Raw genomic sequence first — 27,668 nt, 5'->3', positions numbered from 1 at the left:
CTGTGGATCGCTCTTCTCACTGGGCTGACGCTAGTGTGAAAAGGCCTCAAGCCTGTTTGATTACATGTGCTTTCTTTTAATTATTATGTGTTCAAAATTGTTATTAGTGTCATTTTATTTTAGAAGAGCTGAAATTCAAGCAATACTTCTGGTTTATATGCGAAGAGATTTGTGTTGTGCTGCTGTTGTGATTGACGATTGATTTACGGGGAGACACTTTATGTTTAATTCAATATGCAGAAATCATTCGCACTTGACAAAGGACGCAAAGAGCCCTCTAATCTAAGCCAAGGGTGCGATCGCATCTTCCCTCTTGTCCGATCAGCCAAGAGTGCACTGTGCCACCTTTTCCGCTTTCTTCATTTTATTTGGTTTTCAGATTTGTTGTTACGTTTTGCACTACAAGGCATTGTACTAAAGACAGCAAGTGTTATGTTCGGCTCGCTCTCACAACTTCCCCCTGCTTGTGTGCTCCAGGTTATTTGGATGTAAACTGGACAAAAACAGTTGTCCCCTGCTGGCCTCCGTTCTCAGCTCTCCATCCAACCTGAAACATCTGGACCTGAAAAACAACAACCTGTCGGACGAGGGGGTCGAGTTCCTCTCGAAGGGGCTGGCCAGCCCACACTGCATCCTAAATGTCCTCAGGTTAGAAGTATTCTGTGAATCCGGTCGATCAATCCAAAGAACCACTGCTGTTATTAGCTAAGGAGAAGGGGGACTAAATGTTACTTTCAGGAGAACCTTTATGGCTTTAACCAGGTTCCTGTCCTCACTCCAGGCAATTATCTCATTTGTTGCAGTCTGTCAAAATGCAAGACCACAAATTAAGGATGCGTTTCATTGGTCGTGGATCGCGAGTTAAATGCTTCCCTTCTTCAAAAGCTAGTCCTGTAGGGCAATGACGTGGGAGAAAAAGGAAAGAGGGTCTTAACTAGAGGCATGCAAAATTGTTTGATTCTTAGATTATTCGCGATTTGGCCACGGAAGATTTGAGAACGATTCACAAACATCCAAATTCAGGTTATTAAATTATACCACATAAAACACAGCGCGTTCTTCGGAATGCAACGAGGAACGGACCGAGAGTAAATATCATGTTCAACTCATGCCGCTAGATAGAAAAACAATAATATCTGACTGGCCGACAGCCGCTACAAACAACGCCCAGTTGCTAGTTGCTACGAACATACGGCCACATACGGCGATGGTAGATATCACATAAATGTAGAGCTAGATGTAAAATGACAGACGACGGCGGCATTAGAACATGTAATAGAGAACTAGATGTGACATGACAGTCTGGCCGGCCTTAGTAAACGGCCGCTATCCTAAAGCAGTAGACTTCTCGAGAAGGCTCTGTTGTAGCCAACCTAATTAAGTTTTTATCCAAAACACTCCTAAATCGGCAAAATCTTGACTTGAATCTATCTTTAAATGATGAAACCGTTTTAAAACTTTGACATGTCGAAAGTAGACAGAAGGGAAATTAAGGAATAACGGGAGCAATTTAACAAATTCAACGGTTGATTAACAACATGAAATTAATTGAATATAGTTTAAAGCTGCTGATAAACGATGGGGACTTGAGTATTTTATTTACTGGTGTTAACTGATAAATTGATACTGAAATATTAATTTGGTTTAGCCTGAGAAGATTTTTGAACAATTTTGGAACTAATGTACAAAACAATAAAAGCGGGGTGGGGGTTAATAAATAATCGATTTATAATCGAATCGGAGCCTCTGAATCGTAATCGAATCGTGCCCCAAGATTCCCACCTCTAGTCTTCTTTCAAATATTTTTATTCATTTTTAATGTACATAGAACCACAATAAACAACAACATAATTATGAACAAAATATTATTACAAATGAAAAACAGAAGCGTAAAGAAAATCAAAACAGCCCCTCCCACCCACAACCCCAACTGTCCTGACTAGTTATATAATTCAGGCACACCATGCATACCAATGATAGGTTATTAGCAGTGCATCACAGACAATCAAAGCTGTTGTATTTATGTCCATATACATATATATTCGATAACCTCTAGAAAGGGAAAATTAAATATAATAATAGTAATATTTATACACATGTCTCAAGAGCCGTCTCCCCACATCTAAGCATAACTCATGGCTTTGTTAGAGTATTGTGAAAATAGGTCAAAAAAGGATCCCATGTCAAATGAAACTTTCTCCTTGACCTGGTCATAGAGAAGCGCAGCATTTCTAACTTGAGACAAGACATTAGATCGCAAAGCCACTGGTCAAGCGTGGGCAGAGCAGCACCTTTCCATCTTAGCAAAATTTTGCGTCTAGCCAAGAGCAGTGCAAAAGTGATCATACGGTGTTCTGTAGATGACAAATGACCATAGTTTTCACCAAAAATACCAAACAGAGCTAGGGTGGGATTGATGCTAATGATCTTATTTACCACTGTAGACAGAGTTTGAAAAACATTGTGCCAAAATTTTTGCAATTTGGGGCATAGCCAATACATGTGTATCAATGTAGCGTCCCCTGATTTGCATTTATCTCAGGTGGAAGCAGTGACGTGCGGTCAGGGGAGGCAGGTGAGGCAGAGCAGATCATGACAAAAAAATAATTATAGCATCAAATTTATATGAATATTTGTCCATTGCTCTTTATGTATGACTCATTTCAAACATTTTTATAGTCAAAATTGCTGAATTTGCCTATTTCCTGTTCAAATAAAGAAATGAAACGAGAGGTGCGGCAGCAACAAGTAAAGCCTCACCTCTGATTGCGCAATCCTTAAACAAACTGGGTTGATACATGGAATTGGAGCGTGCTGGTTGCCGTACATCTGCATGTCGCCATTATAATGTTTCCAGATACGTTTATTTGACCTGATTTTTCACAGTCTGGCTAATGTCTTTATCCCTTAAAGTTTAATGTTTGTTAGCGACATATTTAGTTTTGCTGATGGGAAATAAAACCGCAGTGAAAAGGCACAGATTGCGGCAGATAGCACTCTGCCGCACTGCAAGGGAAACTGGACTTTCCGTTAAATGTGGACGCGGTTAACACAACACCGGAGCTAAAAGGTTTGCTTCAAACTACGGGACAGAAGATAACTCGCGCTTTTCAAACGGACTGGTACACCCGAAAAGACTGGCTATGTGGCTGTCCTTCAAAAAAAATCGGCTTTGCTGCTTTCCCTGCCTTTTTTTCTCAACTTGTGCCAATGTCTGGACTAACACGAGATATTGTGACATTAAAAAACTACCACGAAGCCTCAGCAAACACGAGAGCTCGACCACTCACATTCAAAGCCTGATTGCTTTAAAAACTTTTGGAAGCTCAAGGATCGATTTGGCTTTGACGAACAGCGGAAGCTCAACGGTAGCATCCAGAACGCTAAGGTATAGAGTTTGAAATACCTCATTAATGCAACCTGCATCCTAGCTAAACAGGAGTTAACATTTCGAGGTGTAAGCGTGGAAGCTCTTCTAAACGTGGCATACAGTGCCTTGCAAAAGTATTCGGCCCCCTTGAACCTTGCAACCTTTCGCCACATTTCAGGCTTCAAACATAAAGATATAAAATTTTAATTTTTTTGTCAAGAATCAACAACAAGTGGGACACAATCGTGAAGTGGAACAAAATTTATTGGATAATTTAAAATTTTTTAACAAATAAAAAACTGAAAAGTGGGGCGTGCAATATTATTCGGCCCCCTTGCGTTAATACTTTGTAGCGCCACCTTTTGCTCCAATTACAGCTGCAAGTCGCTTGGGGTATGTTTCTATCAGTTTTGCACATCGAGAGACTGACATTCTTGCCCATTCCTCCTTGCAAAACAGCTCGAGCTCAGTGAGGTTGGATGGAGAGTGTTTGTGAACAGCAGTCTTCAGCTCTTTCCACAGATTCCCGATTGGATTCAGGTCTGGACTTTGACTTGGCCATTCTAACACCTGGATACGTTTATTTTTGAACCATTCCATTGTAGATTTGGCTTTATGTTTTGGATCATTGTCCTGTTGGAAGATAAATCTCCGTCCCAGTCTCAGGTCTTGTGCAGATACCAACAGGTTTTCTTCCAGTATGTTCCTGTATTTGGCTGCATCCATCTTCCCGTCAATTTTAACCATCTTCCCTGTCCCTGCTGAAGAAAAGCAGGCCCAAACCATGATGCTGCCACCACCATGTTTGACAGTGGGGATGGTGTGTTCAGGGTGATGAGCTGTGTTGCTTTTACGCCAAACATATCGTTTTGCATTGTGGCCAAAAAGTTCAATTTTGGTTTCATCTGACCAGAGCACCTTCTTCCACATGTTTGGTGTGTCTCCCAGGTGGCTTGTGGCAAACTTTAAACAAGACTTTTTATGGATATCTTTGAGAAATGGCTTTCTTCTTGCCACTCTTCCATAAAGGCCAGATTTGTGCAGTGTACGACTGATTGTTGTCCTATGGACAGACTCTCCCACCTCAGCTGTAGATCTCTGCAGTTCATCCAGAGTGATCATGGGCCTCTTGGCTGCATCTCTGATCATTTTTCTCCTTGTTTGAGAAGAAAGTTTGGAAGGACAGCCGGGTCTTGGTAGATTTGCAGTGGTCTGATGCTCCTTCCATTTCAATATGATGGCTTGCACAGTGCTCCTTGAGATGTTTAAAGCTTGGGAAATCTTTTTGTATCCAAATCCGGCTTTAAACTTCTCCACAACAGTATCACGGACCTGCCTGGTGTGTTCCTTGGTTTTCATAATGCTCTCTGCACTTTAAACAGGACCCTGAGACTATCACAGAGCAGGTGCATTTATACAGAGACTTGATTACACACAGGTGGATTCTATTTATCATCATCGGTCATTTAGGACAACATTGGATCATTCAGAGATCCTCACTGAACTTCTGGAGTGAGTTTGCTGCACTGAAAGTAAAAGGGGCCGAATAATATTGCACGCCCCACTTTTCAGTTTTTTATTTGTTAAAAAAGTTTAAATTATCCCATAAATGTTGTTCCACTTCACGATTGTGTCCCACTTGTTGTTGATTCTTGACAAAAAAAATTAAATTTCATATCTTTATGTTTGAAGCCTGAAATGTGGCGAAAGGTTGCAAGATTCAAGGGGGCCGAATACTTTTGCAAGGCACTGTATATAGAGAATTTAGATCTTTCAATAGTTCCATATGTTGTAAGGATAGAATTGACCCTACCATTATTAAGTGAATTATTTTCATTATGTTTATGTTTGCTAATAAAAACCAGACATTTATTCAGGAAGTTTTCAAAATGTTTCTTTAGTATTTTTTGAAAACAAAGGTTTGAATCGATTCATATACATGAGAAATGTGGCCCTTTGCCCCCTTCATCCAATCTGTTTGATCTAATTAATGTCCCGTCCCCAGCAAAAAGTGTACCTACATGCAGGTTATGCTGTTATATCGTCCCTACGAATGTTGATACCAAACCTATGCCCTTCCAAAGTAACGCCGGTTTTTGTGGTGAAGGACAGGCGCAAGAGCACAAACAGTTTTCATTTCAATCTTATAAAAAAAAAAAAAAGAGCTTAGACCAAGAAAAATACAATAGAATATTTAAAAACTAAATTTTGGCCTTAAATAAAATATTCTTTGTTTTTCTTTTCACACTTTTTGTTTAGCAATCTGTAATAAATTGATTAAAGTATCAGAATTAAAAGTTTTAAAAACAATGAATATTTCACTAAAGGTCAGAATTGAATTCTGTGGTTTTGTACACCACTCTTTACTCTCATTTATGTTGCATGAATTATAGAATTGCGACGACCAACACATTGAGGGTGTAGAGCAAATGCATGTTATTTTCTTACTTTTACGTATCGATAATATGTACCGTGTGTGCGTGTTTTGTGAAGAATGCTGATGAGATATGAAATAACCAGTAGCCAATTCAATAAGCTACCCTTTTTGGTTTATATATTTGGAAATCTGACACTAAAGGAGTCAGTGCCTCACCAACCATGAACCTCACCGCACGTCCCTGGGTGGAAGTTATGTTAGGGTAAAAACTGGAAAGCTTGGCTTTTGACATGTGAGCTCTGTACACCACCTTGAGCTGAAGGAGGCAGTGCCTAGCACAGATTGATGATTTATGTATTGCAGATAATATAGAATCCCACAGATTATCAGAGAGGTGCCCCAGATCCTGTTCCCAGGCTGCCCTCACTTTATCAGTCGCCGAGCCCAATGACAATGAAATATAACTGTGCAGTTTCGACAGTGCACCTTTAGGGATTAGATCGAAGGAAAGAAAGCGGTCGATTGGATTCGTACTGAGTACTGAGGGGAAATTGGGCACATTCGAGCGTACATAATGCCTGACTTGCAAATAACGAAAAAAGTGAGTTTTGGGCAGATTATATTTCTCAGTCAGTTGAGTAAATGAAACAAAATGTCCATCTTCAAACATGTCGGCAAAGGATGTGATACCCTTATTGTGCCACATCCGAAAGTTATAATCAGAGGAAGAGGGACTGAAAAGGTGGTTGGAGGCAATTGGACTCAAGAGAGAAAATAGTTTGTAATTAAAGAATCTCCTAAACTGGACCCATATTCGAAGGGTATGACGTACCACTGGATTAAGTGAGTTTGGTATACGACAGTCGAGAGGTGCAGCAAGAAGTGCAGGAAGAGAGATGTTTTCACAGGAGTCCAGCTCCAAAGACGTCCAGCCTGGACTATCGAGTTGAAGAAAAAAGTGAGTCCAGAAAGTGATACAACGTATATTAGCAGCCCAGTAGTAATATCGAAAATCCGGGAGCCCCATGCCTCCATCCTTCTTGGATCTCTGTAGTATGGTTTTACTGATCCGAGGCCTTTTGCCTTGCCATATGTATGAGGAAACAATGGAGTCTAAAGAAGCAAAATAAGATTTTGGAATAAGTACTGGAACATTCTGGAGTAAGTACATAAACTTTGGAAGTATGTTTATTTTTATTGAGTTTACACGTCCAGCAAGTGATAATGTTAAGGGAGACCACTGTGATAATGATGTTTTAACCTGATCTAACAAAACAGTAAAATTATCTTTTAAAAGATTCTTAAATTGCCGCGTAACGACCACCCCCAGATATGTAAACTGTCTCTCTACAATCTGGAACGGCGTGCTGCTATGGTCCAAATCTGACGTTTCTCTATTAACTGGGAATAACTGACTCTTAGATATATTGATCTTATATCCAGACACTGAACCAAATTGCTCGAGCAGTGAAAGAGCAGCAGGAAGACAGGTATTTGGATGTGACACATAAAGGAGGAGATCATCTGCGTACAGAGACACCCTATGCTCTGTACCCCCCCTCCAAATACCGGAGATATTCTGGTTGTTCCGAAGTGCAATTGCGAGCGGTTCAATTGCCAAGTCAAAAAGTATGGGGCTCAGTGGACAGCCCTGGCGGGTTTCACGATTTAATGCAAAGGGTTGAGAACTTATACTATTTGTTTGAACTCTTGCAATGGGAGACGCGTACAGCAGTTTTATTGATGCTACAAGTATTGGACCGAGTCCAAACTTTTCCAGGACCTTAAACAAGTACTTCCACTCAACACGGTCAAATGCCTTTTCGGCATCAAGTGAGACTACACATTCAGGAATATTGCTCGGGCTTGAGTATAAGATATTAAATAGCCGGCGAGTATTAAAGAAGGAGTGTCGATTTTTAATGAAACCAGTCTGATCCTGCTATTAAAGGGGCAACTTCCTCTAACTGGTGTGCTCATGCCTTGGGAAAAATTTTGACATCTGCATTTAGCAGAGAGATTGGTCTGTATGAGGCATAGAGTGTGGGATCCTTACCCTTTTTGGCAATGAGAGTTATACGAGCCTCATTCATGGACTGGGGGAGTGAGCCAAGCCTGAGAGACTCAGAGAAGACCGTGACAAGGAACGGTGAGAGTAGTGCTGAAAATGTCTTAAAGAAGTCCGACGATAAACCATCAGGACCCGGCGTCTTCGCAGATTGCATGGATGCAATAGCCCGGGTTATCTCCACCTGGGACAAAGGACCCTCAATTTTCCCCCGTAATGTTGGTGAAATGGTTGGGATGGGTAAAGGGTCAAGAAAGGCCGCAATAGTTGCATCATCATCCTCATCATCGTTCTTGTGGAATTGCGAGGTATACAGCCGGGTGTAAAAACTTTTGAAGGTGTCATTTATTTCCGTGAGATTAAGAGTAATGTAGGAGCCTAAATAACGTTTAGTTAATTATTCATGTTTGTTGTGAATAATTTGTTTTGATTCAATGTGATAGGCTTGTGATTTATTTATTTGATTTATAAAACGAGCTTATGACGTCACGTTTACGACGTAGGCGGAAGGAGCGGCATGTGCGGGAGGTGCGCTAAGGCATAAGGAAGAGAGCCACACAGTTCTTTGACCTCTCTCTCTATAACGTTCTATATTTCTCTCTTTTACGGTCAAAGTGGATAATTTTTCATTTCCTCATTATTCTCTCTGTTTGCTCTTTTGTTTACGTTTTGGATATCGCTCTGTGGAGTCGTTTTTTGTTGGATTAAATGATTGAACTCAATACAAACAGTGAGAGTGATTTTTGCCGCTGTCCGGCGGGCCTCGGAGGAAACGAGGAAGAGAGCGTCGAGCTGGGGCCTTTTTTGTTGGTTGGAACCTACATTGCAAGTCAAAAAACTCGCTCTTTGTGGATTATTTGTGGATTGATGCAAAGTGGGACTGCCTGCACAAACGGATTACAACGTTGGAAGAGAAAAAGAGTCGCGCCGCAGCCGTGGACGGCTGACGCAACAAGTAGTGAGTGCCGTGTACAACTGCTTGCTAACTAGCTTTGCTTTGGCTAAGAGGCGAAAGTACGACGCTGCAGTATCGTTTGACATTCCTATTGAACTTGTGGAACTTTGTGGAAGTCTTGATTCATAATGGATGAACAAGATTGTAAAAAATTGACAATAGGAATGGATACGAAATTTGTAGACGAGCTCAAAGCTAAACAGCTAAAGACACGCAGAGATAAGCTAGCGAACTTGGCTCGCATGAAAGGCCGCATCGAAGAATTAATGCAAGATGATGCTAATATCGACGTTGTAAAAAATGAGCTTCGTGTGAACTTTAGCGGAATGCAGCAAGAGGTTTTGGACATTAATGACAGCCTTAAGAAATTAATGACTGAAGAGGAGCTTGTTGATGACAAAAATTGGTTTTGTCCCAAAAACAAGTTATTGGATGACGTCTTTTGGAAATGTGAAGAGTGGATGGATGAAGTTATCGAACGTGCTTCACCAAATTAAAGACGTAGCAAACAAGTGCCTGCAGATTGTAGGTCTACGTCAACAAAATTGACCAGTAGGAGTCGATGTAGATCATATCATAGCAGAAGTTCGTCTTCGTCAGCATCCTCAATTAGATTAAAAACAGAAATGGAACGTGCATCATTAAAGGCACAAGCTGCAGCTTTACAAGCAAAATTGGAAATTGAACAGGAAGAAGCTGCATTAAAACAAAAGGAAGTTGCATTAAAGGCAAAAAAGGAAAAGCATGAAATGCAAACTGCACTCGCTAAGGCTGACGCAATGATGGAGGTGTTGCAAAAGTTTGAAAACACTCAAGAAAATGGTGGAATTAAAGTGGTTGAGATGAGCGGTAAACAAGACTCAAATCCAGCCGTTCAATTACCGTTGCCGCCTATCATACCAACATCAAGCATAACACCCGATGCACCTACGACAGCAGTTCAAATGGCTGAATTATCAAGGACGGAAAATAGAGAACAACATCAACCAGTTCTTAACGGGCTCTGCCAAGCGATATCTCAGCAAACAAGTATTAGCTGCAAACAAAGGCTTCAATGCCAAGAATGTTTAAAACAGCATCCCACAGCGCTACACGTTGTCCATAAAGACTCCAGCGAAGAACCTGCGAAAGACAACAGTGAGCAACAATCTATTTCAAGTGCCCTCGTACAATCAACTGAAACATGTGGCGTCACCGGGGCCGGTAAAGAAGATTGTTTGCTCTCGATAGTTCCAGTCTGTGTCAAGGCGCAAAGAGGAACTAAGACAGTGACGACCTATGCATTTTTGGATCCAGGCAGCTCAGCTAGCTTTGCTACGGAGTCACTGATCAACCAATTAAATATGAATGGACGCAATGCAAGCATTGCATTACGGACAATGGGAAATGATTCAATTGTGAACACACGCGTCGTGACAGGTCTGGAAATAAGCAGTTTGAATGGCAAACAGTTTGTCGAACTTAAGGAAGTGTATTCACAAAAGGTCATTCCTGTAGCTGTGGACAATATTCCCCGTCAAGAGGATATTGATGAGTGGCCTCACCTAAAAGAGGTAAAAATCCCTACTATTCAAGCTTCAGTTGGATTACTCATTGGAGTAAATGTTCCAAAGGCAATGGAACCGCTGCAAGTGATAAACAGCGTGAATGATGGACCATATGCCGTGAGGACGATATTAGGTTGGACAGTGAACGGACCACTTAGAAGTGGAACAGAAAGAACTCAAGCAAATCAGCTGACAGGAATTACTGCAAACAGAATTTCGGTGGCAAGGCTGGAGGAGCTTTGGCATTTGCAGTTCAAGCAGGACTTTCCTGATGCTGGACAGACTGAAAGTTTGGAGATGTCCAAGGACGACCATCAGTTCATCCAGATGGTCTCTCAATCTACAGTACACCAGGAGGGTCACTACAATGTCTGCCTTCCAGTGAAAGACAAGTCGTTGTGTATGCCAAACAACAGGGCAGTAGCGGAGCAACGTGCAATAAACTTAGGGAAAAGATTCACAAGAGATGTGAAATACTTTCATGAGTATGTTGCATTCATGAACAACCTTCTCAAAAAGGGATATGCGGTGCAACTCAAAGGCAATGAGCACAAACCTGTAGATGGACGAACTTGGTATTTGCCACACCATGGAGTGAGACATCCGACCAAGCAGAAGCTGCGTGTTGTCTTCGATTGTGGCGCCAGCTACCAAGGAACATCATTGAATGAGCAACTTCTGCAGGGGCCTGACCTAACAAGTTCATTGTTGGGAGTTCTCTTAAGGTTCCGACAGGAATCCGTGGCGGTCATGGCGGACGTGGAAGCCATGTTTCATCAAGTTCGAGTGAAAGATGAAGACACAGATCTCCTCAGGTTTCTCTGGTGGCCTGATGGGAACTATAAGATGGATCTAGTCGAGCACAAAATGCTGGTCCATATTTTTGGCGCAACTTCATCTCCAAGTGTCGCTACGTTTGCACTTCAAAGGTGTGCTACAGACTTTGCAGCTGAGTTTGGAGAAGAAGCAGCGCAAACTGTTCATAAAAATTTTTACGTCGATGATTGTCTCAAATCAACTCCTGATGAAGACAAAGCTATCAATCTGTGTGCCAAGTTGAGAAATATGTTGGCAAAAGGTGGATTTCGACTTACAAAGTGGTCGAGCAACAGCCGGAAGTTTCTTAACTCGGTCCCAGAATGGGAGCGGGCACAGGGATTTCAGGATTTGGACTTGGACAGGGACTACTTGCCAATGGAAAGGACATTGGGCATCCAGTGGTGCGCCGAATCAGATCAATTCAAGTTCAAAATCAACCAAAAGGAAAGACCACATACTAGAAGAGGCTTGCTGTCCCAAGTGAGTTCAATTTTTGATCCTTTAGGCTTTCTTGCACCAGTAATACTGCCTGCTAAAAGGATTTTGCAAGAATTGTGTCGACAAAAATACGGCTGGGATGAAGAGCTGCCAAATTCAGTGGTCTGCAGTTGGACAAAATGGATTTCAAGTCTTCCACAGCTTGAAAGGTTTGGAGTGAACAGATGCGTCAAGTTGAAGCAATGTGACGTGCCAGTCTCAGCGCAGCTTCATCACTTTGCTGACGCAAGTGAGGACGCCTATGGGACAGCGAGCTACTTGCTGCTACAGTTCTTCAGTGGCAACGTTCAGTCCAGTTTGGTCATGGCGAAGACGAGGTTGGCACCCTTGAAGTCTCCAACTATTCCCAGAATGGAATTGACCGCAGCCACAGTTGCAATAAAGATGGACAAGATTCTAAGAAAAGAGCTGGAGCTGGAGCTACAGCAATCAGTGTTTTGGACAGATAGCACAGCTGTACTAAAGTATTTGAACAGCGAGCGCACCAGGTTCAAGACGTTCGTCGCAAATAGAGTGGCAGCGATCCTGGAGCACTCACAAACTTCTCAGTGGAGGTATATTAACACTGCTTTGAATCCCGCTGATTATGTCTCCCGAGGACAAACTGTGGAAGCGTTCCTGCAAAATGAGTGCTGGATTTCTGGACCAAAGTTCTTGATCAAACCACCAGATCAGTGGCCGAAAAATCCAGATCCAGCAATGATAAAAGTTGATGATTTGGAGGTCAAAGCGGTAACTCAAGTGAACATCATTCAGGCGCAAGAGGCTGAAGAGCTCATGGACCAGTGGATGAAACACTACTCATCCTGGAAAGCCTTGAAAAACGCCGTAGCCTGGTTCCTGAAGTTGAAAACCTTGCTAAAGGAGCTAACGGAAAAGAGAAAGGATTTAAGTGCATTAGGTGAGGAAAGCAAGATGAGTGCATTCAAGAAAGCAGTCAAAGGAAGGTGCTTGTCTTGTAATGACTTGGCTGAAGCGGAATTGGAAATTGTGAAGCATTGTCAACGCCAAAGTTTCAAAGAGGAATTGGCTATGCTACAAGAACACCAAAGAGTGAAGAAAGGCAGCTCGCTCTACAAGTTGTGTCCAGTACTCCAAGATGGTGTTATGAGAGTTGGTGGAAGGTTGAGCCGTGCAGCGATGCCTGAGGACTCAAAGCAGCAAGCCATCTTGCCCAAGAGTTCGCATGTCACGAGGTTTGTGTTGAGACACATTCATGACATCACAGCTCATGCTGGGAGGAACCACATGATGGCTATTCTACGTCAAAGGTTCTGGATTGTTGGAGCTGTTGGAGCCATAAGAAGGACTTTATCCAAGTGTGTTACCTGCAAAAGGCTCCATGGAACTACGGGTCAACAACTCATGGCAGATCTACCATCCTGCAGAGTACTGCCTGACGATCCACCTTTCACAAGGGTCGGCGTTGATTACTTCGGTCCTCTCCAAGCAAAAAGGGGACGAGGACGAGTAAAGAAATATGGCGTAATCTTTACGTGTCTTGCAATAAGAGCCATACATCTGGAAGTTGCGTCGTCGCTTGACACAGATGCTTGCCTAAACGCAATCAGAAGATTTCTGGCAAGAAGAGGACAAGTCACGGAAATGTATTCGGATAACGGAACCAATCTTCATTCAGCGGACAAGGAAATGAAGAAATCAATCAAGGAATGGAACACAAGCAGGATTGAAAAATACTTGCAACAAAAAGGAATTCAGTGGCATTTCAACCCACCAGCAGGATCTCACCACGGAGGAAGTTGGGAACGACTTATTCGTTCAGTGAGAAAAGTCTTGAACGTCACAGTCAAGGAACAAGTTTTGGATGAAGATGGTCTACAAACTTTGCTTTGTGAAGCCGAAGCCATAGTGAACTCTAGACCTATCACAAAGGCATCTTCGGACGTCAATGACTTGGAGGCTCTCACACCCAACCACCTGCTGCTGTTAAAGGTCAAGCCCGATTTGCCGCCAGGATTGTTTCAGAAAGAGGACCAATACACCAACCGCAGATGGAAGCAAGTACAGTACCTCGCTGACATTTTCTGGAAGCGCTGGTGTAGGGAATACCTCATGCAACTCCAAGAACGTCAACGATGGTCTACGCCTGGAAGAAACTTCAGCATCGGAGACGTGGTGCTGATCGTAGACGACGCATCGCCCAGGAATTCATGGCCGCTCGGACGGATTGTGGAGACTTTTCCCGGAAGAGACGGACTTGTTCGTCAAGTTCGAGTTAAGACGAAAACCAACGAGCTTTGTAGGCCGATAACAAAGCTATGCCTTCTACAGGAAGCAGAGCATAGTTAATGAACATATAGACAATTTGTTGTTATAGAATTTCCAGAGTGTATTATTTAGGCACCTCTATTTAAGTTTGGACTTTTAGGTAATTGTTTCATTGTGGTGATAACAATTAGGGGCCGGTAATGTAGGAGCCTAAATAACGTTTAGTTAATTATTCATGTTTGTTGTGAATAATTTGTTTTGATTCAATGTGATAGGCTTGTGATTTATTTATTTGATTTATAAAACGAGCTTATGACGTCACGTTTACGACGTAGGCGGAAGGAGCGGCATGTGCGGGAGGTGCGCTAAGGCATAAGGAAGAGAGCCACACAGTTCTTTGACCTCTCTCTCTATAACGTTCTATATTTCTCTCTTTTACGGTCAAAGTGGATAATTTTTCATTTCCTCATTATTCTCTCTGTTTGCTCTTTTGTTCACGTTTTGGATATCGCTCTGTGGAGTCGTTTTTTGTTGGATTAAATGATTGAACTCAATACAAACAGTGAGAGTGATTTTTGCCGCTGTCCGGCGGGCCTGGGAGGAAACGAGGAAGAGAGCGTCGAGCTGGGGCCTTTTTTGTTGGTTGGAACCTACAAGTAATATCCCCATTATCTGTTTGAATACGTGTTATAAATTGTTTAGCTTTTTGGCCTTTTAATTGATTAGCTAGCAATTTCCCAGTCTTTTCACCATTCTCGTAGTACATGCTTTTACTTTTCAATAGGAGATTTTCTGTTTGGTAAGTGGTGAGAAGGTCAAGCTTTGTTTTCATTTCTACGCGTTCGTTAAATAACTCTGGGGTTTGATCAAGAGCGTACTGATGATCAATCTCCTGAATTTTTATTGTTAAATCTGATTGATCCTTTTGTGATTGTCTCTTCAGGTTTGCTTTAAATGAAATAATTTGCCCTCTTATATACGTCTTAAATGCGTCCCAAACCACAAGAGAGGATACACCGGGTGAACAATTAATTTCAAAGAAAAGGATAATGTGTTCTTTTATGTAAGTAACAAACTGAGGATTTGAAAGTAAAACCGGGTTGAAACGCCAATGCCTCATAGGCCGGGGAGCGTTGGGAAATGACATCGACATCACAATTGGGGCGTGGTCAGATATGACAATGTTTTGGTATGTACAAGAATTGACCTGAGGGATAAGTCTGCTATTAATAAAAAAATAATCGATTCTAGTATAAGTGTGATGGACATTGGAAAAGAAAGAGAATTGTTTATCTCTAGGGTTAAGAAACCGCCATATATCTGAAATACCAAATTCAGTGATGAATGATTGAATACGTGATGCAGATCTACTAACTACTCCTGCTCTGCTGGAGGAGCGGTCGAGACTCGGGTCCAGCCAGCAATTAAAGTCCCCCCCAGTACCAAGTAATGTGTATCCAACCTATTAAGAAGGGGGAAAAAATGATCGAAAAAGCTGACATAATCAGTATTGGGAGCGTAAACATTAGCCAGTATAATTCTTGTGTTAAAAAGTTTCCCAGTAACGATTATATATCTCCCATTTAAGTCAGCTGTAACATTGTCCGGTTCAAAATGTATATGTTTGCCGACCAAAATAGAAACCCCCCTTGCCTTGGCTTCAAATGCAGAGTGAAAGTGCTGCCCCGACCAGCCCGCCATAAGCCTGAGGTGCTCAGAAGCTCTTAGATGTGTCTCCTGCAAGAGGACGATGTCTGGTTTAAACTGCTTTAGATGGTTAAATACCTTCTTTCTTTTAATTGGATGATTTAGGCCTTTGACATTCCAGCTTACAACATTAAGATCACCATTCATGTATTGTCTAATCTGCAGAATATATTGGTACTGACATAGTATAGTATAAACGCTTTGTGATAGCTCTGCCACATCATCTCGAAAAAAATACGAGCCCTTAAAGTGCCTAAATTAGAGCATGAAGAACTGATTCTCCCTCCCCATTCCCCAAACCGTTTAAATAAATAAAAAAACAAAAACAACTAAAAAAAAAACCTTCCAAAACCCAACTTTACAGACAGCAACAGTAAGTTGCAAGCTCTTCCTAACTTTCCTTTTACCATACATATACAGTACTTCCTAAATTCCTATACACTTAACCTCAGTCCCACTCCCATATTTGCAACAGTGCCCCTAAAATTAGTAGTCCCTATGTGTGTAATCATTGTGCCCAGCATGAAAGAATGAATGGGAAGAAAAAAGACAAAGAACAAACCAAAAAAAAAAGAAGAATATTGGTAATTATAATAGTAAAAATGAAAGCCTCAGCCAGGCTGAACTGTTAGCATAACAGCATCAGAGCTACCAGTCAAATAGTAAACGCGACACAGGGACATATTAACTATGATAAATTAAGGACCATCGTATCAGTCAATTGTGCTCTGATTAAAATAAGAGAGAAGGAAGACAAAAGAAAAAGAAAAGCGACCGCAGTAGAACGCTGTGGTTATCGAAGTTAGCTCGGTGCGCTAATGCCACCTCAGTAAGTAGCCAAGTGTTAACACGCAGATCAATTGAAATGTTAGCTTTTACCCCTAATCTCCAGCCGAGGATCCTGGCGCATTGTCACTGTGTGCTTTCAAGAAAGTTGTGGCGTCCTCCACAGAGGTGAAGAACTTTTTCTTCCCGTCCTTGGTCGAGATCCGTAGCCTGGCTGGATACAGGAGCGCTGGTTTGTAGCCTTGTGAATACAGCCTCGACATCACCTCCCGGTAAGCCCGGCGTTGTTCCGCCACTTCGGGACAGTAGTCATCGTAGATGGCAACTGGTGCTCCTCGGTAGAAAAGCTTGCCTCTCCTATTTCGAGCTTCGCGCATGATCAGTGCCTTTGTCTGGTCATGGTGGACGCGTGCTATCACCGCTCTGGGCTTGGAACCTGGAGCTGGCTTGGCTACAAGAAGTCTGTGAGTCCGGTCGAGCTCCGGGGCGTCAACGAGAGTCCCATCGCCGATAATTTCTTTCAATAGTTCGGAAAAAAACACTGTGTGCTGCGTGCCTTCGATCGACTCGGGGAGGCCAACGATTCTTATATTGTTGCAGCGGCTATGTGACTCGAGGTCGATGGTTCTGGCTCTCAGCTTGTCGTAGCGGTCTTCCATTGCCGCGCATTTAGCTTCAAGCACCACCATTCTGTCGCTGAGCTCGTGAGCATTCCCCTCAAGTGAGGAGATGCGTTGCCCGTGATCGATGATTGTCGTCTGCACGACGTCCAATTTCGCCTCCAGCGGTGCGATGGCCGATTCGAACTCCGCAGAAAGTGCAGTCTTATGCTCTTCGAGTAGCTTCGTAAGAGCCTCAATGCAATCCTCGGATACGGCTGGGGCCGGCGTGTCACACTTCTTTCTGGTCGCTTTTGTTGCCATGTTCGAAATCGTTTAGAACTTTGAGCTGATATCCGCAAATAGTCATCAAAACGTCAAGTTCCTCCTCAAAAAAGTATAGATGAGGCTTTAAAAAAAGGAAAGTATGAAGCGGCGGATGGGAGCTCAAAAAACCTGCGTCTACTCCATACGCGACCCGGAAGTCAGTATATTATCTCACCTCTAGTCTTAACAGTGGACAAATCTTATTTGTTGCAGCCTGGAATACTGCAGGATCACGGCGCGAGGATGCATTTCATTGGCCAAGGCTCTCAAGTTCAATCCCTACTATCTTCAAGAATTGAACCTGAGAGATAACGATCTTTTGGACGAGGGGGTCCAGATCCTCTCGAAAGGACTGGCCAGCCCAGGCTGCATCCTAAAAGTCCTCAGGTAAGGAGCTCCTCCAGTAAGAAATCTTCTGTGGTTCTGGTCAACACTGCTGTTATTAGCCCAAGAAAAAGTGGACAATACGTTACTCTAAGTAGAATCTCCAAAGCTTTAACTAGTTTCCTGTTCTCACTTCAGGCAATTTTCTTATTTGTTACAGGCTGTCACGATGCAAGATCACAGAGCAAGGATGCGTTTCATTGGCCGAGACTCTCAAGTTAAACCCGTCCCATCTTCAGGAGCTGCACCTGACCGGCAATTACCTGTCGGACAAGGGGGTCGAGATCCTCTCAGAAGGACTGGCCAGCCCAGAATGCATCTTAAAAGTCCTTGAGTAAGGAGAGTAAGCTCCAATTACAAATCACCCAGTTGACCAATCAAAAAAATCACTGCTGTTCTATTTCATCCCTGCTGATCGCCAGAGGCAGTGCTTTACGTAGCTTTCGTTATTAGCCCACGAAAAGGCAGACAAAGCGTTAGTCTCAGTAAAACCTCCAAAACGTTAAACAGGTTACTATCCTGACTTTAAAAAACTCATTAATCTCATTTGTTGCAGTCTGTCAAAATGCAAGATCACAAAGAAAGGATGCGTTTCATTGGCCGAGGCTCTCCAGGTAAAATCCTCTCATCTTCAGGAGCTGCACCTGAGCACCAATTATCTGTCAGACGAGGGGTTTGAGATTCTCTCGAAGGGACTGGCCAGCCCACACTGCATCTTAAAAGTCCTAAAGTAAGGAGCTCCTCTGGTTAGAAGTATTCTGTGAAACTGTTCTACCAATCCAAAGAATCACTGCTGTTATTAAAGAAGACAAAAAAGAGAAAAGTCTATTTTCAGAAGAACCTTTATAGCAGGGGTCCCCAAACTACGGCCCGCCTCCACATTTGGTCCGGCCCCCGGAACAAAACAAAATTTTTTAAATTAATTAATTTTTTTCCAATAGTGTTAACAATACATTTTTACATTTAGGCACTCCTGCACTCTTCACACCTTTTCTGTTACAAAATGACCCCGGCCCCTCATCAAGGAAGGGAAAAGTTATGTGACCCTCACAGGAAAAAAGTTTGGGGACCCCTGCTTTATAGCTTTAACCTGATTCCTTTCCTGATTTCAGGGAATTATCTCATTTGTTGCAGGCTGTCAAAATGCAAGATCACGAAGAAAGGATGTGTTTCACTGGCCGAGGCTCTCAAGTTAAACCGCTCCCGTCTTCAAATTCTGGACCTCAGCTACAATGATCTGTCGGACGAGGGGACTGAGAGCCTCTCTGAAGGATTGTCCAGCCTACATTGCAACTTAAAAGTGCTTGAGTAAGTAGGCTTCTCCGGTTAGAAATTATCTGTGGTCCTACTCCAATCAAAAGAATCATTGCTCTTATAAGCCAAGGAGAAGACAGACAAAATCAAAACAGAAAACACACACACAAAAAAATCAAAGTAGCTTTGGAGGTTTTCACTACAGAATTCTACTGTCAGTAGAACCTCTATTGCTTTAATCTCTGTTCCTCTTCTGACTTCAGGCAATTATCTCATTTGTTGCAGTCTGTCAAAATGCAATATCACGAAGAAAGGATGCGTTTCATTGGTCGAGGCTCTGAGATTTAATCCCTCCCTTCTTCGAAACCTGGTTCTGTGGGGCAACGACCTGGGAGAAGAAGGAAAGAGGTTGTTAACAGTGGTCAAAAGGGATTACAGCTCTAGCATGGATTCTGTTGGGTAGGAGCCGAAAAAATTAAGATTTTCAGAGGATTATTCACATTCAATTCTGACTCTTTGTGTCTTTCTTTAGCATTAACTTTCAAGAACAACGTTTGATTCCTTGCATCAAGATAGGTGAGTCATTAAATACAGTATCCAAATAAAGCCAAATCAGGACCTCCATGGGTTGATACATTTCATTTTCATGGATAATTTTTGTCTGACTTTGTTGTCAGCATGTTTAACTATGGAAAGAACAAAGTATTTAATAAAAATATTTCATTCATTCAGATTTACAACGTGCTACGTTAGTGTTCCTTGTATTTTTTTTTTTAGCAGTACATATATATACATATAAATATACAGTGTTAGGGCTGTCAAACGATTAAAATTTTTAATCGAGTTAATTACAGCTTAAAAATTAATTAATTGTAATTAATTGCAATTCAAACCATCTATAAAATATGCCATATTTTTCTATAAATTATTGTTGAAATGGAAAGATAAGACACAAGACGGATATATACATTCAACATACAGTACATAAGTACTATATTTGTTTATTGTAACATTAAATCAACAAGATGGCATTATTAACATTCTCTTCAAGCGATCCATGGATAGAAAGACTTGTAGTTCTTAAAAGATAAATGTTGGTACAAGTTATAGAAATTTTATATTAAACCCCTCTTAATGTTTTCGTTTTATTAAAATTTGTAAAATTTTCAATCAAAAAATAAACTAGTAGCTCGCCTTTGTTGATGTCAGTAATTACACCATGCTCACTCATGGTACTAACCCATAAAATCAGTTGGACCCAAGCACCAGCAGAGGGCGCCAAACACCAAAAACCAAGGAACAAGCGGACATTACACTGTACTGTACATTTTAATCTTTTTGAGCAGGGCATGTGTGTTAATTGCGTCAAATATTTTAACGTGATTAATTTTAAAAAATTAATTACCGCCCGTTAACGCGATAATTTTGACAGCCCAAATATATACAGTATATATATACAGTGGGGAGAACAAGTATTTGATACACTGACAATGGGAAAACCCATTGTCAGTGTATCAAATACTTGTTCTCCCCACTATATATGTGTGTATATATATATATATATACGCACACACACATACAAGTCAAACCCGTCCCATGTTTAAGAGCAGGATGACCGCCAATTACCTGTCAGACAGACTGGCCAGCCCAGAAAGCATCTTAAAAAGGAGCTCCTCCAGTTGGAAATCTTCTGTGGTTCCAGTTGATATAAAGTTGAGGATTGTACACTGTTCATGTACAATCTGTTCATTTATAATCCTCAGTTTAAACTCAGTTGTTGTTGAAGCTTAGGTTAAAAAAAAACACCCAATAGCAATATTGCCTGTAGTGTAGTTCTGGCTTCTGGGTTGAATGCTGCATTGTTTTTGTCTTTTTTAGGCATGCGGAGGACCAGTTTTCCATGACTGACTCGGAATTGTGATTGGTCTGACCACAGAGCAGTTTTCTGTTTTTAAAAAAAAAAAATTATCTGTTCTGTTCAGCTGCTTAATGCGGAGAATGTGAATCTGAGTGTCCATTGGTCTGTAGTTTTACTGTATCACATGGAAGAATGATATACTTATATGCAGGGGTGAAAGTGGGCCAGAACGGCAAGGAACGCAGTTCCGGTATAAGATTCAGGGCCAGAACGCAGTTCCGGTATAAGATTCAGGGCCGGAATGCTGTTCCGTTACACGGTGCTTTGATTCCGAAAATATGACAGCAACTGTCAAAATGCTATGTCAAAAAAAAAAAGCTAAGCTGCCACACATGCATTTAAGCTCCAAGAAGAAAACAATCTACCAACATCATCTTTACATACACAAGTGTTAACAACAAGCATAATAAAGTGCTTGTGTAGCGTAATCCTTTTCCACCCATATCTATTATTGATTTTATTCCACGGACGGCATGGAGGTTTTCCCAGCTGCTGCAGTTATCTGAGTCTGACGGTGATGAGTCACGTCAATGTGCGAATGCATGCAGCAAAGCAAAACGCCTGGACTCATTTATTCGTTCAATTGGCTGACATACTGACATGTCATCAGCAGAGATGGTTAGCCCTGATTGTGTTCAAATGTGCATGTTTTCTGGAACAGCAAAAAAAAAAAAAAAAAAAAAAAAAAAAAAACGTTGAATTGATGCGACAAAAAAAGGGCAATGCAAATAAAATGGATCAAATCTTTAAGAGCAACGAAAGAGTTGAGGAGGCTTATTTATCATATTTAATTTTATTTGCTCTGATGGGGAGGTTCAGAACATCTTAGCTGTCAATGTGCACTTTGGACTTATATTTGTTCATTTATGTTAGGCTACTTATTCATTTCCTTATGATTTAAAAAAGTCAATGTTTGCGCAATCTTCAAAATATATTCCATTTCACTCTGCATAATATAAGTCAGACATGTCCAAAGTCCGGCCCAGGGGCCAAATGCGGCCCGTGGTCAAAATTCATCCAGCACCTAGCAGGGGTCGCGTTAACCGAATATTTTCCGTCGTTGACCGGTTTTTTAAAACGGTGACGGAAAAAACTGAAGTCCGTCCGTCATTTTGACAGGTTGCAATTCACACCCCAGAACACAGGGTGGCGAGTGAGCATATTAATTAGCTATTGTCTCTCTTAATGCATGACGTCGTTGGCTATTCTGTCAGAATATTGTAGCGTCACCGGGGTCTGGCGGCAGCACCGTGATTGACACATCAACGCGAGGTTCTTATTGGTGCACCCGGTGTGCCAGCGCGTCATCCAATTGGTGGACTAGATTGCCGCCTGTGTATAGACCCCAATCACATGACGTTACAACTCCGCCCCCTGACTGGAGCCGCCATATTGTGTGTCAGCTCGTCGTGTTTACACATTACCGCTACGTACATGCCTCCTATTACGGCGTGTTTTTCTGCTCGTTAACACTAATAATCAAAATGGTGAAGGCGTGTGTGGCGGTTGGTTGCAGTAACAGAGAAGATAGACTTGAAGTTCTACCGTATTCTGAGAGACCCGAAGAGGAGAGCGAGATGGACTGCTGTAATTCGACAAGAAATCTGGGCACCAAACGATCACCACAGACTATGTAGTAGTCATTTTATATCTGGTAAAATGCATTTAATATATATTTAGAAGATTTTGGGCTGACAACCACAATTAAGACGTTTGACGTGTGACGTTGGTGATCGGGGTCTATAAAGTTGCCTCTTTTTCTTTGGGGGCGGAGTTGTTGTTTTGTTGGTGTTGTTGGCGGTAAGCAGAGTAAAAAGAGGGAGAAAAATACCACGACTTCCGTGTCTAATTTTTCGCCGCCAAGCAAGCGTTACAATATTAATTAAAAATGAATGAAAACTAAATACTATTGAATATATCATCATTATCATTTTTAAAATTTAAGTGACGGGTAAAAATACATTATGACCGGATTTTTATGACCCTGTCAGTCAAAATGACAGACAACGAAAATGTCTAGCGCAACCTCTGGCCCCCAGCCTCTGTCATAAAATCAATAATGTCTGGCCCGAACACAGACTTAATGAATTGGTCAGTAGTACTGCAACCGGCATATGAAGTAGCTTACACACAAAATGCTGCCCTCATTTACCCACTAAACGGCACTTTAACCCTTTATTGCCAAATGTATCATATTTGATACAACTAAAATTTCATGATTTTAAGACAAATTTAGAATTTTGACATTTCTTTTTGAAAAAAAAAAAAAAGTGATGGATGCAAGTCAACACATGCATCTTCAGGTTCCATGAGAAAAAACACATGATTTAGCATGGGTTATAGATATAGAGCGCTTATTACACATATTCATTTTGACTTTTCTTTTTACAAATTTGAAAAAAAAAAGGTTTCATTAGGACTTTATTTTTCAAATTTAGGGATTCTCTGATAATTGCTTCATGTTGGAGGTATTTAAGGGCTAAGCAATATTACTCCGTGTGACCCATTACTTCCATTTTCTAAAATGGTGACAATCAACAAAAAAAGAGAAAGTTGACTGTGACGGCCGACGCTTCAAGGATAGGTGGAAATTAGACTATTTCTTCACTATAATACGCAAAAACTGTCTGCCTCATTTGCAAAGAGACGTCGCTGTTTTTAAAGATTTCAATGTGAGGCGATATTACCAAACAAGACACGCTAACATGTACGACAAGATTACAGGGAAGATACGCAGCAAGAAATTGAAGCAACTTGAAGCTAGTTTAATGTCATAGAAGCAGTATTTTGCAAGAGCCCGAGAGTCGAAAGAGTTAAAAAAATAATTAAGCAATTGTGACACACTGAATGGCTTGCTAAAATTTACTTAAATATATTGTTCTACGTAAAGGACGTCAGCCAAGGTCGGCCCCCCACATTTTTACCACACCAAATCTGGCCTCGTTTGCAAAAAGTTTGGACACCCCTGATATAAGTCATTTGTACTTATTTTTCTGAATGTATGTTACTTATATCTTTATTCTTAAAAAAAAAAGTAAATGTTTACATTAACTACATTTCTAATATGTATCCTATGTTCTTAAGTAGTTAAAATTGAGTTTTAGCATTTAGTATGTGAGGGAAAATAAAAATTAGGAGATGGAGCTTGGGGTTATTGCTGTTTTTGTTAATTTTTATTTTTTCAAATCATTGAAAAAATACATTTTTGAATGAAAATCAGTTTTTGTATGTGTTATTGAAATACTCGGGCTAAAACAGTTTTCTTTGCATTTCAGTAGTTTAAGATGTTTGACCCCCCCAAAAAATGAAAGAAAAATAAAAAATAAAATTTCTGGCTCTGTGGCGACCTTCACGTTGGAGAGTTCTGGCAAGAAATTCTAGCCACTTTCACCCCTGCTTATATGTGAATTATTTGTAAGTGTCGATACTGTATGTTAACATCCTATTGCATGCTGCCTGATCGCTCATCCTGGCACCGACAGTTTTTCTTTTCGAGTGTGTCTAATTGCATCCAATCTTGCGTTCTAACTCCGGTTCATCATGATATCGGGAAGATTTTCGTGGTCGTCAGCCCACATTGATCAGCAATGTATTTTTAATCCAAAATACAGGTATATCAGAATTAAATCTGTCCTGGTAAATTTAAAATTGTGTAATTTAACGCTTAAGGTCCTGAACCTTTATGTGTGTGTGTGTGTGTGTGTGTGTGTGTGTGTGTGTGTGTGTGTGTGTGTGCGTGTGTGTGTGTGTGTTTTGGGCCGTTTTTTTTTTTAAATAGAAAAATACTTTTTAGAAAAAACGTTTTTTTTTTCTTTTTTAAAAATTTAGGTGCGTTCAAAAAGTCCCTCCAAATATAATGAATTTGATAGAACACAAATTATAATGCAGTTAGTGAAAATGGAGTACACAGAGAAGAACAAAAAAATGATCTTATCTCTTACACTCTTGTCCGTTAGTGACACTACCTCGTCCAACGAGATGAGCGGGATTTCGTGTTGTCATTGTTCCGTCAGCTCATTGATCAAAATGCAGGATAAGCGGGGTAATGCGTTTTCCCTTTATATTCTTGTAAGGACCAGTGTTTTTCATTCTACAAATAAGACACTATTTTTCGAGTTTCATGATAATGAGGGAGAACGTGTGTCTTGAAAGCGTAATAAGGGAAGGGGAGTTTTGTTTCTGAATTCTGGACGATTCTGTTTTTTAAGGGACAGTTGGCAAACCTACAGTAGCTGTATGAAATGGGTTAAAATATCCATGCGGCAGAATCGATATAACTTTAAATTTATCCACCTGCCTTTGTCCTTTGCTAAGTTTAATGGGGGAGCTAAAAAGTTATTTCCACAATGCTACCGGTTTTAGCATCTCCCACCGGGCACAGACTAGGGGTCCGTTGCAACACCGCCAGCTACAGGCCGGCCTAAAAAGGTGCCTGAGTACGTACAGAAACTCCCGCAGTTTGTTATACACGTAGCGCTTAGCTTGCGCTAATAATACATTTCATGAGGGGAAAAAATCTTAAATGAAAACTGAAAGTATGTAAACCGAAAAGGTCCACATGAACCATTACGCCCTTAGTTATCAGTGTATCGAGTAGTATGTGCTGGAGTGTGGGAATACAACTGTCTCCCTCCCTCTGGCGACGTCACACAGGCTAGTAAACAATGTTTAGCCATGCCGATGAATTGGCCGGTAGTCTTCAGAACTCCTGCAAGTCAAATCCGCTTTTCTTCAGTCAGTGTGGACAATATTTAACAGAGGGTGGCAGGTTATTTCTACATATATTATATAAAAATAGAAACAAACTAACTGATGTGATTTTGGAAGAGCAAAGTATTTGCCCTTTAACTTGCCTTTTTTTCCCGCAATCTACTAAAAAAAGAGTGTATCTCGCGAAATGTATGTTTTTATTCAGATGTATTTGTAAAAGCTATTTTGTTTACATTCTAAGAATAAAATCAAATCCTGGCTTTTGTACTGAAAATGAACTGTATAGAGCTTCTCAAGAAACCGAAACGAAATGGTGGCCGAAAACTGTCATTGCATGTAATTGACTTTCCTATATATGATTTAAAATGAAGAGTTTTCCGTAAAATATTGTCTATAAAAGTTGTAAAGCAATAAAACAAATAACAAAAAATGAATGAATAGGACCCAAAAAAAAATTCAAAGGGTAAAAATTTTTCTTCGAACAGATCATGTGACTAACACCCAGGGGCGCCGTACAGGGGTGAAAAGCGATATTGATTCGAAGGGCCCATGCCCTAATGGGGCCCACAAAGAAAATTAGAACATTAGGCAATCTTTTGCAAATTTAAATATTAATCATTGTAATATAAAAGGAATAAAACAAAGGGCTTCTTTTTCTTGTTTTGTTTTTAGCAAAAAGTAAACACCCAGAGAGCATATGTATTGCCGGCCACCCCCCAATCCCCGTATTTTCATTAAATGGTTTGGTCCACCCTTCCATCGATCAGACCGGGAGCAGCGGTGCGCATTTACACCAGTCAATGACTCGGCGTGCGCGGTACTGCAGAAGTGTTTTCAAAACAGAAAACGGGTTATCAAAAGAGGAAAGAAAAGAAAGCAAAACAGGAGAGGGGTAGAAAAGGCCAACAGTATGTGAAAAAGTACTTCACAAAGGAAGGTTGGTGTCTTGTGTCAGTGTATTGCTGAAAATGAACCTGTTATCTTAGCCCACTCCAGCCCCCTCTGGAACCTCGCGATGTCTGTTACAAAGCTCCGAAGCGAGGTCCCAGCTCACTCCGTAGGAAATACGGGATTTTCCTCAGTGAGCGACATTCGCCTATTCAAAAACATGAATTCCAAATATTGGCGGCATTTTTTGGTATCCTACAGATGTTGAAAGTTGGTGTGGAAATTTTCTTTTTTTAAAATCGCTTGAATCCAGTTTGTCAAGAAGTTAGTGAATTTAGTTTGTCATCAATTGAATTTAGTTTGTTTACAGGGGACCTCGCTTCGGAGCTGTAGCTTATAGTGGAGATCGCGAGTTTCCAGATAAGCCTACTCCATAATGAAATACCGTAATTGTTTGCTTCACATTTAGCTTACGTTTAATCAGTACAGCAGGCAAACCCTTAGCAATCTCTTCATATTAAAACAGTTGTCTCTCCCCTTGTCATATTTGTTTGAGTTCTGTTCTTTTTTCCTATATTCAGCACCTGATTGAGCCAGATGGGTGTGGTAATGCGACACACCTGTGCTGCATTAGGAAAGCTTGATATTTAAGGAAGCCTGTCACCATCTGCAAGTGTCGGACTATTACATGCCAACCTGCTTGCTTACCGCTGTGTGCATCTCGAGTTCTACTTGCCATTTACGGTTGTATTCTTTGTTATCATATTGTTGTGCTAGTATTTTTGTTGGACTTTGCTGTCATTTAGTTTAGCCTTTTTCCGGCCCTTGCGCCTCCTCCATAGTTTACTCGCCGACTAGGTTCGTGCCATTTTTATTTTGTATTTTGTCTCGCGTTTTCTGGCGTGCTCCCTTAGTTCTCATTTTGTAATAAATACGACAAACTTCCACCTCTGTGTTGGACCCATGCTTAACGGCTTGCCGTATCATAACAGAATAGTCCGACCACATGGATCCCACAGACTTGGAGGGTGTTTACAATGCTCTGGCTGGTCACGACCGCATGATCGGTAAACATGAGCAATCGTTGCGCGAATTAGTGCGTTTGATCGGTTCTTTAACCACAAGAATTGAAAACATGGCATCCCCTAAACAAACTAGTGCTACTAGTAATATGGCCGCGGCGTCTGAACAATCCACCCCACCGGCGTCATTTCGAGAGCCGGTACTGCCAC

General features: G+C 41.2%; 1 protein-coding gene across 5 annotated transcripts in view; it reads left to right on the top strand.

Moving 5' to 3' along the window:
- The window catches only part of LOC130907259 (NACHT, LRR and PYD domains-containing protein 12-like), a 45,921-nt gene extending 19,465 nt beyond the window's left edge, over nt 1–26,456 (top strand). For 2 of the 5 annotated variants that reach the window (XM_057822124.1, XM_057822125.1), the window contains exons 5-12: nt 478–648; nt 17,496–17,669; nt 17,827–18,000; nt 18,223–18,396; nt 18,801–18,974; nt 19,206–19,379; nt 19,453–19,496; nt 20,799–26,456. In XM_057822124.1, the coding sequence (XP_057678107.1) occupies nt 478–648; nt 17,496–17,669; nt 17,827–18,000; nt 18,223–18,396; nt 18,801–18,974; nt 19,206–19,379; nt 19,453–19,496; nt 20,799–20,824 (1,111 nt within the window). In that variant the 3' untranslated portion in view covers nt 20,825–26,456. Of the gene's footprint in view, nt 1–477; nt 649–17,495; nt 17,670–17,826; nt 18,001–18,222; nt 18,397–18,778; nt 18,975–19,205; nt 19,380–19,452; nt 19,497–20,798 lie in introns of those variants that run through there. The other 3 variants (XR_009061432.1, XR_009061433.1, XR_009061434.1) reach the window with 3 other exon arrangements.
- Nucleotides 26,457–27,668: the final 1,212 nt, after the last annotated feature.

Source organism: Corythoichthys intestinalis, chromosome 19, assembly GCF_030265065.1.
Source record: "Corythoichthys intestinalis isolate RoL2023-P3 chromosome 19, ASM3026506v1, whole genome shotgun sequence".
NCBI lineage: Eukaryota > Metazoa > Chordata > Actinopteri > Syngnathiformes > Syngnathidae > Corythoichthys > Corythoichthys intestinalis.
The sequence above is the reverse complement of the archived record's forward strand: the minus strand, read 5'-3'. Positions and strand labels throughout refer to the sequence as shown.